Source organism: Mesoplodon densirostris, chromosome 4, assembly GCF_025265405.1.
Source record: "Mesoplodon densirostris isolate mMesDen1 chromosome 4, mMesDen1 primary haplotype, whole genome shotgun sequence".
NCBI lineage: Eukaryota > Metazoa > Chordata > Mammalia > Artiodactyla > Ziphiidae > Mesoplodon > Mesoplodon densirostris.
This window is the reverse complement of record NC_082664.1, coordinates 179,518,107-179,530,350: the sequence shown is the minus strand read 5'-3', so window position 1 is coordinate 179,530,350 and position 12,244 is coordinate 179,518,107. Positions and strand designations below refer to the sequence as shown.

Sequence of the window (12,244 nt, the reverse complement as noted above, 5' to 3'; positions counted from 1 at the left end):
TTAGCATGTATCAGTGCTTCATTTCTTTTACTGGCTGAGTAATATTCCATTATATAAGTATACCACATTTTGTTTACCCAACAGATTTGTTTTAAGTTTTCTTTCAGCCAGTATGAAATGGGAACATTTCCTAGCTCTATGATTGGGTATCCAAAAGGTAGAAATAATCTACTTATGTGTGGAAGAACATCTATCCCTCATATTGAGAACAGAATATCTTTCCCCCTGGGCATCATAGAGAGGAGGACTATGGGGACGACATCATCTTTCCAGTCACTGGTAGCAATACATTTCATAAACTTCATGGCAAAGTACAGTCAGTCTACCCGTCTCATCATGGACATAGGGCAAAAATAAATTCGGGGTCAGAAGAAAGATACCTACAAAAAAGTAACTTTGAATTGACTCTAATAGGCAGATGATATGCATTTAGGTTCCAGAATTTCTCTGACATAGAGTATGATAGCAAAAGTTATTTTATTAGAAAAAAATTAATCTAAATTTAAATTTAATGTAAATATTTAAAGGTTGATGGAGCCAAATGTCCAATTCAGCAACAGTTTTCTCCCACTAAACAAAGTATAAAAAAACAACAAAATCTCAGTAAAGCACCCATTATGTTCAGCAACTTAACCTTTCTGTTTTACCTTCTAAGAGAAACTGTGAAATACTTTACATATTTGGGGGCTGATTGGCATTCCCAGCTACATGCCAATAGAAATTTGGGGGCATTTAGAATAATACATCTGTGTCCATTTTTCTAGTGGTAATTCTATTTCAGTACCATTTCTAATAGGTGATAATAAATTGTATTATCTGCATATGATATAAGAACACTAGGGAGAGGGAAGAATGGAGGTACCTCCACGTCATTTGAAAGGAGAGAATCAGTTCATTAAAATGGTGTCTATAAGACAAAAGACAGTCTACCTTCCTACGGCTTTTAGTCTCTTCTAGGATGTTCTCTTCAGCCCCGTTCTGACGTGGAAAGAGTGTACCATGTCCAGGTCAAATATATCAGAACTACATTGGGGGTCATGTTTAAAAAGGGGGTGGAAGGTTAATGGAGAACTTAGGAGTAATGAGAGACTTCAGGGATTTTAAGTTTCATAAAGCAACATATTCTGATCATTTGAACATTTACTTCATGCAAGTTATTGAGCCCTTAGAGGGAGCACAAATATGACTGAGAGTTAGTCTTTACCTTCAGGAACTTACTATTTAGTGCATAAGTTGAACTTGTAAACAGTTTTCTTTGGGACTTCTGATTGACTGTGGCATAAAAAAGATATTTCTTTTCTAAAACTCTATTTCTTTTTTTTTTTTTTTTGCGGTATGCGGGCCTCTCACTGTTGTGGCCTCTCCTGTTGCAGAGCACAGGCTCCGGACGCGCAGGCTCAGCGGCCATGCTCACAGGCCCAGCCGCTCCACAGCATGTGGGATCCTCCCGTACCGGGGCACGAACTCGTGTCCCCTGCATCCACAGGTGGACTCTCAACCACTGTGCCACCAGGGAAGCCCTAAAACTCTATTTCTTTTCCTAATAGAAATAAGAAAAGAAAAGAAAAGAGGGGATGGGAAACCATTATGAAGGAAAATAGGATTTAGCCATAAACCAAAGCAGAAAAGAAAACTGGGAAGAGTAGTGTCAAATGCAGTGGTGATGAGACACAAGTGAATGAGGATGGCGACATTTCATGCAGACCTCTCTGTGTCCCGTGCAGAACTGAGAAGGAAAGAAGGACAAGGGAGCAGGCAAAACAGACCCAGCAACTGCTTGTTCAAAGTCAAGAAAAGAGACATTAAAAAATTCCACGGGCTTCCCTGGTGGCGCAGTGGTTGAGAGTCCACCTGCCGATTCAGGGGACACAGGTTCGTGCCCCGGTCCGGGAAGATCCCACATGCCGCAGAGTGGCTGGGCCCGTGAGCCATGGCCGCTGAGCCTGCGCATCCGGAGCCTGTGCTCTGCAACGGGAGAGGCCACAACGGTGAGAGGCCCGCGTACCACAAAAAAAAAAAAAAAAAATTCCAAATCACTGGGCTGAAAGCATCATTGCAACCTCTGCAGACTTCCTGCTCATCCTAAATGCGAGAACATGGGTTAGGGACAGAGGCATGGTCTTAAGTTAAAGACCTTTGTGGGTTCTTCCCAGAAAGTGTAGTGACAAATACCTGAACAGAGCTACTGTTCTTTCTTTCGCCTTTTTAGCAAACTTCTAGATTCAAGTGATCTCCATTAAAAAATTAATAATGATTAGAAAGGAGCCAGTTTGAGACTATCCTAGTATAGTACTTTTAAAAGGAAGTAACATAAACAAAAAAGCAGAATGTACACAGAAAAATCATATTAAGAAGCAGAAGAAAATTACAAAAACATGTCTCCATGCGCTTGAAACCTTAAATAAAACTCAATATCTTTAAAACAAGAACTCAAATAAATGTATACATGAGGTCAAAAAACAATAATAAGACAATAGATCTGAAGAGTATCAGTGGTCTGGGAAGAAAAAAAACAGATGAGAAAAATAAAACCATTATAGAAATGAAAGTCATGTCAGAATAGCAAACAGAAGACAATAAAACAAACGGGACAAAAATATTAACAGAAGTAGATGAAAAAAATTCCTGAAATAAAACCTCCAACAACTCATAAACTGTAGTACCCATGAACCCTTACTGAAAAAATGACTCTCACTTAACCTAACTAAGCAAGAGATGAATCAAAGTGGAGAACCCAGGAATAAAGCTGCCATGTTAGGAAAGAAATAATGGTCAGGAAGCAGGGTGAGAACGTTATAAATCTTTACAGTGTAAGAATAATAATATAATTGGAGTAGGAAGGAAAAGTGAGACTCAAAAAATATGTCTATTCTTTGAAAGATAAATGAAGCTATAGATTTTTAGGACCTTATTTAATGTTGTTGCCAGGAGCTCAGCTGAGCTGTCAGGGATCAGAGTAGCTGATTAAAGCAAAAGGTCAAAAATGAAAGAGTGAAGTCTTAATTACTTGCTGTAGTGGGAAAAGCAAGTCTCTAAAAAACAGAAAACGCCAACGCCCCCTGATCCGTTTCCCTAGGGGACAGCATCCTGCTGGAAAGTGGGGTGATCAGCACAGACGTGGGGGTCAGCTCACTGTTGAGGAGCCCCTGGCATTGGGGGAGAGAGTGCGGGCAGTGGTGAGAAGGCTGTGAGTGAGAAGGGCCAGGCGTTAGTCATAGCAGGAGAAGTATCTTCAAGGGTTACCCTCTTCCTCCTAGACGGAGGCCTTGGCAGAAATAGATGGCATCTGAAGAGGGCTCTGTGCAAGGCCTCAGGTAAAGAGACCTAGGAATGCAAATATATGAAGAGCATGAGCTGCCGGGGACCTGAGAGCTCACACCCGCCCTGCCCTCAGAGACTGCAAGGTGCTGGCCTTGCACCAAGTCTGGAGCCGGGAGGGTGGCTTTCCCCTGAAACCCGCTGGGTGAAGCCCTCCTCGTTGCCTATAGTCAGGCCTGAAAATTAAGTCTTTGTTGAATTTGTTACAATATTGCTTCTATTTTGTTTTGGTTTTTTGGCCCCAAGGCATATGGGATCTTAGCTCCCTGATCAGGGATTGAACCCGCACCCCCTACATTGGAAGGCAAAGTCTTAACCACTGGACCACCAGGGAAATCCCTCATGTAGGTTTTTAACCAGGAGTAGGATTCCCCAGTTACAAAGATAAATAGTAATAAAACTAAAATCTGTAATTTATCTCGGTAGAAAATGGAAAATTACTAGACACTACAATATAAATATGTGAGCAGAAACCTTGTCTGGTTTGTTCATTGTTGTATTCCCAGCCTAGCACAATGCCTGGTGTGTCGTAGATCCTCTGAAATATTGGTGGATTAATTTATGAACCTTGTTTAATGAGTAACACATTGTGCCTAAAAAATGGAAAAATGCCAGGCAAATCATAACAAAGGATAACAGGGGTTTCAGAACTGATATGTATTAGGTAAGATCTGTCTGAAAGCAAAAAGCATTTACAAGTCATAGAAAATTACTTTATAATGATGATTCATACAGTGATCAAGAAAGATCTAATTGTCATGAGTATTCATGAACAGAATAACATCAGAGTTCATAGGGCAGGAAATGGTAGGAAATATCACTCAGTAAGTTTTTATTGAAGACTTAACCATGTGCCACAAAACTTTATTTCTCTTTAGCTTAACAATAAATTCACTAAAATAGTCAGAAGTTGTTGTTTTCTAATCTACCAAGGTCTTCCTAAAGTTTAAATGAAAATTAAATATAAGAATAACCAGGAAGCTTTTTGAGAAAAGAAGTAATAAAACAAGTAGGGGAACAAATAACGTTGCTCATCAACATGCGATAAATAAAGTTGCTCATCAACATGCGATAAATAAAGTCACTCATCAACATGCAATAAATAAAGTTGCTCATCAACATGCGATAAACAGAGTTACCACATCGAGTGGACCTAATGTTCTCTGAAAGCAAGGATGTTTTTATTAGCTTGAATGGCCTGTTTATGGAAAAAGAATTTGATTTCTATTAGTGTTAAAATATCAAATTATTAACGTTAATCCATGCATCTCTGTAACTACTTTCTTGAATCCCAACACATTCATTGACCTAGAATGCTAGGTTAAAGACAGCTGTGAATGTTTTAATTGAGCGATTATGTTTTGCATAACTGCTCTGTCATTTGGGTTGTACTGTAAAAAAAAAAATCACTCTTTCCAAGAATCCTTTAAAATTGTAAATTTTTTTATGTCTAACAGTATTGGAGGCATTAACTCTGTTTACTTCCTTTAGATTCTAGACTTAAGGATTCTCCTGATGTAAAAGATTGTTGTTTAATTTTTTATTTTCATTTTAGGAATTCAGCTTTAATCTGTTCACAATCAGTTGTGAAATAAATAAGTTGCTTTTCCTAATAGTCCTGTGCTGACCAGCTGTGTGACTTGAGTATGTGTGCTAATCTTACTGCCCTGCCCCAGGTTTCCTGACCCACTGTTGAGTGTATGATTTTCAGATTGTTTTCTTTAGAGCTGTGGGATCCAGAGGTGCTTTAGGAACTTTTCAGTATTTAATTTTTATTTCTTTTTACATATATGTCTTAAACTACTTAAAAGCCTGTGATTTAAAAATGATAGACATGTACATTCAAATGTTTAATACAGTAGAGAAAACTGATGTGTTCCCCAGGTTAAGTCACTCTTTTCAGAACTCAGAATAAAGCTTTTCCTGCTTTATTCACTATCTCAAACTTCTTAGAAATGTGTTGTAATTAGGAATGTTGTGATTCTGGGCTTATGGCTTTAAATTCCTGGGTAAGAGTGTACACTAAGAGAGTTTAATGAGAATTGGCAAACTCATTTGCCAATTTCTCTATGTTTGTCTTCTGATACTGTATGTAAAACAGGAGCAAAACAGTACATTTTAAAACTGTTTAGCCCAATAGGGATTATTTTGATTAATCTTATCTACAATGTTTTGAGGTTCTTTGACTACACACAACTGTAAAACAGTATAGTAATTGTGGATATCTGAAAATGGGACCTTTTTCCATTTGGTGATATATTGACAGAGACATACATGAAAGGGATGGTGACTGGTCAATACATCACATTTTCTAACTGAATAATATTAATAGAGAGGTATTAAAAAATTCCCTAGATCCTTTGCTGAAAATCATTAATTATAAAATAAAGTTTTCCATGTTTGATTCCAGAAATCACAGCAGTCTTAGACTTGAGGTGTCATAGAGGCACAAAATACTTAGCATCTAGGAAACTAGCTTTCCAGCTCTGCTTTGGCTGGCTCTCCAGTTTGGGGGAAGTCACTTAATTTTTCATAGCTTCAGCTTACTGCTCGACTTTCTTCACAAAATTGCTTTGGAAAGTTAGTTTAACTCAAGTTTATTTAAAAAGCAGTAGGTGTTTGATAAACTTTTAAGTGTTATAAATAAAGTTGTGTCACAACTTCTGATGTATTTACTTGTACTTAGTTAGCATTTTTCTGTCTGCCCCCTTCTACACATGTTTTTATATTTTTTCTTTCCCCCCACATGTTCATTCCTTAGGGTATTACACTAGAAGAGTTTGACAGATTATCTTTCAATATGATTTTAATGAGCCCTCCCTGTCAGCCATTCACAAGGTATGTATAATAAATATTTCTCTGTAAGGAAGAGTACTTTTGAAGGACTCATTAAATCAAATCACACTGTAATTTCAAGCACAGACACTTTGAAGTCCATCAGCTGCATTTCCCTAGTCTTGAAATTTTTCATCAATAATTCCTTTTCTCTACACACATTTATAATTCAGCATTAGTCATAAAGAAAATAGCAATTACTGCCAGATGAACACAGTAATTTGGTCAGTAGTAGGTATGCAAAGACTATATGGTACCTCCTTAATACCTACCAAAGAGACAGTATTTATTTCTGACCCAAATTACCTTAAATTATTTAAACTAATGAGCATTCAAGAATATCTTCCTAACACTGATTAATCAAAGTAAATTTCCATAGTTAATATTCAAGTCCTAAATTGCTTAACTGTAAAATTTTAAGGCTAGTCAAGAATGCATTTGTGAATTTTAAATTTCTCAAAATTGATAGGTACATTTAATAATACATACAATTAATAAAATGACTTTTTAAAGCTGTGTTCCAAGACAGCTTTTTATTATATGGTGTTTATTTGGCTATGTATTTCAGGGAATTATATTTTAGATAAAATCTTGGCTAATCCCTCTTCATTTAGATACTTTAAATAATAATATTTCAATTATTTTAAGTAATAATGATAATAGTGATAACCCTCTGAGTGTCTTCCTGGAGTATGTCATTTAATATCACAAGCTTATGGGATGGGCATTAGTATTATCATCATTTTACAGGTGAGTAACTGAGGCATAGAAAGGTTAAGTAACTTTCCCCAGGCCATACAATTAGAAAATGTCAGAGCCAGGACTTTTTGATTATTTTATAGTCCTATTAATATATAGGACTATTAATATATAGTCCTATTTAAACACATAATGTGATTTTTTTTTTTTTTTTTTTTTTTTTTTGCGGTATGCGGGCCTCTCACTGTTGTGGCCCCTCCCGTTGTGGAGCACAGGCTCCGGACGCGCAGGCCCAGCGGCCATGGCTCACGGGCCCAGCCGCTCCGCGGCATATGGGATCCTCCCAGACCGGGGCACGAACCCGCATCCCCTGCATCGGCAGGCGGACTCTCAACCACTTGCGCCACCAGGGAGGCCCCATAATGTGATTTTAAGTGGGATATAACATGTAGTAAAAATTCTAATTTAAATAAATATTCTCATGCTTAATTTCCATCCAAGTTTTGATTTATTTCAAGTTTTCTAGGAAATTAATTCCCCAGGGATTTATTGTGCACCTACACGTGAGGTATTGCTTTTGATGCTGTAGTTCCCATCCTTATAGAACTTATAGTCCATGGGGAATGACTGACAAATAATTATCTTATAATGTGATTTAAGGTATATAATAAATGAATGCTGAAACTGCCATGAGAGCATGGAGGAGAGAGGTGTTATGTTGCTGCATACCAGGAGGGACGAATTCTTTTAGACGTGATATCTGTATTGTGTCTGAAATCCGGTCGGGAATTTATCAGTGAAGGCGGACGTTCCATGTAAAGATGGCTCCGAGCCTGTGCAAGTGTATTATGGCCTTTCTGACTACAGTAAGTGGGAGGTTCAGGACAGAATTCAGCCCCAGCGCTGCGATGCCTCAGAGGTCACTTCAGTGGGGCCCCCGTGTCTTCCCTACTGCTGCTCCCACTCTGTATTAGCCCAGCTCCAGCTGCTGACGGCTGCAGTGTCTGATCCTGTAGTACGACCACCTTTGGAACACTGAGAGGAAAGGGACAAAATGAGAGGAAGCCAAGATTTCTGAGGGATCTATTCAAGTCCACTCTAATCTCCCATCTGAGCCTCAGATCCACTGATGATTTTGGTCCTGCTGTCAGGTGTGAGGAAACTGATACGTGATGTCAAGTAACCTAGTTTGGACCATGAAGCTAGTAAGTAGCAAGGCCTTAAACCCTAGTCCTCGTTTGCTACGACTCAGGCCCAATATAAGTCTTCTTTTCTGCTTGCTTCTTGATCATATTGAATGTTACTTGCAAGATTTAACTGCTAGTCCAACTTCTGCCTGTTCCCATGACCTGTTTTGACTTACTTAGTCTAGCCAAGTTGCAACTCCTTCGTGGAGAATCAAGCCTTCAGCTTCAGTCTCTCCTGTTTACACTGGACAAGGTAGTTCTAGTTTTACCTACTACCTTCATCTGCTTCGATGGTGATTGTTACCAAGGCCATCAGCTCCACGTCGCCACCTGCCCAACCAGCTCATCCATCGGAACTTCTGTTGTCTCGCCTGGGGCACAGCAAACGGTGTCATCAGCTAATTGTGTGTGTGTGTGTGTGTGTGTGTGTATGTGTGTCTGTCCTGAACAAAGTGATTTTAAGAGGGTAATTGATTTTATTCTTTGTGGACTTCTTGTTCTTCTTTGCCTCATGCAAGTCATTTGGACATATTATCTTGTATTGATAATAAGTGTATTTATTAGACAGGCAAGACTTTTTCAACTTAAATGAAAAAAATATATTTTTGTTCTCCATAGCAACATAGATGATCATATTTTTTGTGAGGACCAACTAATTTTAGTCCATCTCTGTTTTGACTTTTTAAAAGTGATTTGATATCTTTATGTAAGATTCTTGCTGAACTTATTTCCTTTCCTTACCCTTTTAGAATTGGCCTGCAAGGGGATGTGACTGATCCAAGGACGAATAGCTTCTTATATATTCTAGACATTCTCCCAAGGTAAAAACTTAAATTCCTGTACAAGTTTACCTTAAATGTAAAACTTTACGTCTGGAAGAACGTGATGTTTGTCATTTTATAGAGATTAGCATCTTCTACAGATTCTGTGCGTGTCATTTATCTTCTGTCGTGACTGATAGAGTAACTGCAAATGTGTGTCGGTTCCACAGTTGCCGCTAAAAGTGAGTGACAGGGCGTTACAGCCTAATAGCTGAATTCTGTTGTCTCTGCTCACAGTATTTGTGCAAATGATGCTAATGTTAGTGAATGCTGTTGCCCATGGCCTGGAAACTTGTGCTGCTAACCCTAGAAGCCTCCATTCTATGGAAATGTCAGCCCTTTGAGCTGTGCAAACCCATGTTTTCATTAAACTTCAATGGAAATTAACATTTCAAATGTTAACTTTATCAGGTGTGCCTTGTTTATGGGGGAAAGGAATAAAATATGAGTTGTCTCTATCCCTTATAAAATTCTTTTATAAAAAGAGTTTGGACAAATATTTACCTCATATTTCCCACAAGTAAGGATTTTCTTTACTTCTTACTTCTTAGTAATGAGATGTTTAGAATTCCGTTTGTTTTTGTTTTTGTTTTTTTTTAGGTTACAAAAATTACCGAAGTATATTCTTTTAGAAAATGTTAAAGGTTTTGAAGTATCTTCTACAAGGTAAAAAGATGTATTTGTCCTGTGTTCATCTTAGACTTGGTATATTTTATAATAGGAGCTGCTATGAAATGAAGATCTTAAAAATAAATGTGTATATTCCGACATTTTATATATGTTATGAAGTTTACTCATTAATATTGATTTTGAATAGTTAGTAATGTGAAGTATCACAAAGTTAGGTTCAACTGATTCTTTCCCATTTTGATATGTTTGAATTTTTCCAGAATGATTACTCATTTTAATGAGAATGGTATTTCTCAATTTTAGCTGCTTACATTGGTGCCTATTTCTTTAGAAGTAGGAATGTCTTCAGTAAGAATTTGTCCTGTTGACAGGCGTTTTCTGTTCTACAGTTGGGTTGAAGAAGCAAGCCCTGTGTCAGGCCCCTTTCAGACAGTAGCCCAGCTGGAGAGAATGCATCCAAGTCCTTGACTGACCTGCTGTCTATGACAGTGTTCCCTCATCTGATTGGCTACAGATATAGTTCCATTCCTATAGTAAGCTTATCGTGAGTGGATTGGCGATTCTAACTCACAAGTTTTATAAATTATCTGGTAGCTTTATTTATTTATAACAGGGATTATCTCTTTTTTGAGAAATGTAATTTCTCAAGTACTGGACTTAAAAAAGACCTAGGATTATTCTTTTTCTAAACAACTTAAGTGGAGGTACAGTTTTCATGTAAAATGAAGTTTTTATGTATAATATTTTATATAAGAACCCTATTTTGAACTATAGAGTGAAAGCTTTTTTCTTTCCCTTTGCCTTTTCAGAGACCTGTTAATACAAACAATAGGAAATTGTGGCTTTCAGTACCAAGAATTTCTGTTGTCTCCAACCTCTGTAAGTACTGCAATTGTAAATTCTTATATAAATTTTCCCAAAGGGAATTTGATTCAGTAAAAAGAATGGCTCTATTTTGGATAATAGTATAGGTAAATCTTGCAGTTCTGACATGGTTATTACTTTCTCTATCTGAATTTTATAGCTATATGAATTTTATGTTTTTATGATTACTATACTATTCATAATGAATGTAAGAATGTCTATTTGACTTTTTACCTGGGAAATATAAAATGAAAGTGACTCATAGACATATGATTCATCTGATTCCATCTTTATTTCATTCAAATAAAGGTACAGAGTGACAGTTTAAAAGGTTTAATAATTTGCTACAGAGACGTCGTCCACAAATCGATAATAGAATTTTGTCTGGCAGAAACTAATGTATAACTGTATGAGTTTTTTTACTAGGTGCTAAAAGTTGATACAGATCTCTTTAATATCCTATAGCAACTAACTGCCCTATTTTACTTGCAGCTTGGCATTCCAAATTCAAGGCTACGGTATTTCCTTATTGCAAAGCTTCGGTCAGTGCCGTTCCCTTTTCAAGCCCCTGGTCAGGTATTATTATTATTATTGTTGTTATCACCATAATCATTATTATTTATCTGTTGTAAATATATCTCAGTCTGCTAATTTATTTTCAGGAACTACTTTGCGGAGGTTTTTTTGTTTGTTTGTTTTTCTAACGTCTTTATTGGAGTATATTCGCAGAGGTTTGTGTGTGTCCTCTCGTGCCTGTAATATAGACTGCCTGAGGTCTGTCTTGTAGGCCTTTTCACCCTCCTGATGCCACTTTAATTGCTTGAAACAAAACCAGAAACTTTTCTTTCATCGTTAGAAAAAAAATAAGTTAAAAGTAAAAAAGTTACCATTAGTGTTGTTATCCTTCTTTTCCCCCTGTAATTTCTCTTCTGACCATTGACTCTTTTTAATCTATTATTTTTCTCCCTCAATAGAAGCCATTGACTACTTTTGATAAAATAGTATACTATCTTAAAAATGGCTTGAGTATTTTCACACATCAGTTGCATTTTATTTGAAATCTATGCTATTTAGCCTTAATTGATTAAAATATGGTAATGATTAGCACAAGCTAGAATAAAATGCTCAATTGCTATATATAGGATCTCTCATTATGCTAGCAATTTTATATGCTTCTGCTGAAAATTGGTGTGGATAACAAGAGTTTCAGTGGTCCAGGGAAGCTCTCTATAACCCTCACAGGTAAGAACTCACAAGTCATGTCCTACTAACAGGGCTTCAGTAGTATCATTTGAATCCCCCATAATACAATATCAGTATTATACAATATTATGTTATATAATAAAATAGCAACATATCTCCCTTTAATAGTGGGCAGTTCCAAAAACGGTATATGAAGTATGTGAACAAAGACTTCATCATTAAAAATTCCTGGAACTGTTTTTTCTTTCCCCAAATAGGACTTTATAAATGGTTACCTGTTTTGCAGGAACAAGTTTTTCCTGTGGGACTCAGGGATAGAAATAACCTTTCAGGGTGAAGAGTGCTTTTCATTTTTAATTACTAATTTTCCTTTAGATCATGGGTATGTTCTAGTTTTTTTTTTTATGGCAAACTTTGATCAAAAACACATTTTCTGAAACGTTCCTGTTGCTTTTTCAACTTCTTTTCCAAATATAATGCTGTCTCTGTATTCAGTGTACTTCCTATTACTTTGTTGAATGGTTTTATTAATTCAGAAAGCAGTAATTTCATGAAATAAATCATCTATAGCCTGCCTATCACTATATGATGAAAAACCTGTAATAACTTGTATAAATACTAGTAATCCTCAATTTCTATCTTTTTAATGACAACTCAGTAAAAGCTAAAGAATTTTTTTACATAATG

The 12,244-nt window shown here is 36.8% G+C and overlaps 1 protein-coding gene across 6 annotated transcripts in view; it reads left to right on the top strand.

Annotated features, from left to right (window-relative positions):
• The window catches only part of TRDMT1 (tRNA aspartic acid methyltransferase 1), a 60,569-nt gene that overhangs the window by 36,706 nt on the left and 11,619 nt on the right, over positions 1-12,244 (top strand). For 4 of the 6 annotated variants that reach the window (XM_060095486.1, XM_060095489.1, XM_060095488.1 and 1 more), the window contains exons 3-6: positions 8,789-8,860; positions 9,461-9,526; positions 10,300-10,369; positions 10,847-10,930. In XM_060095486.1, coding sequence (XP_059951469.1) covers positions 8,789-8,860; positions 9,461-9,526; positions 10,300-10,369; positions 10,847-10,930 — 292 coding nt within the window. Of the gene's footprint in view, positions 1-6,079; positions 6,157-8,788; positions 8,861-9,460; positions 9,527-10,299; positions 10,370-10,846; positions 10,931-12,244 lie in introns of all 6 variants that reach the window. The other 2 variants (XM_060095485.1, XM_060095490.1) reach the window with 1 other exon arrangement.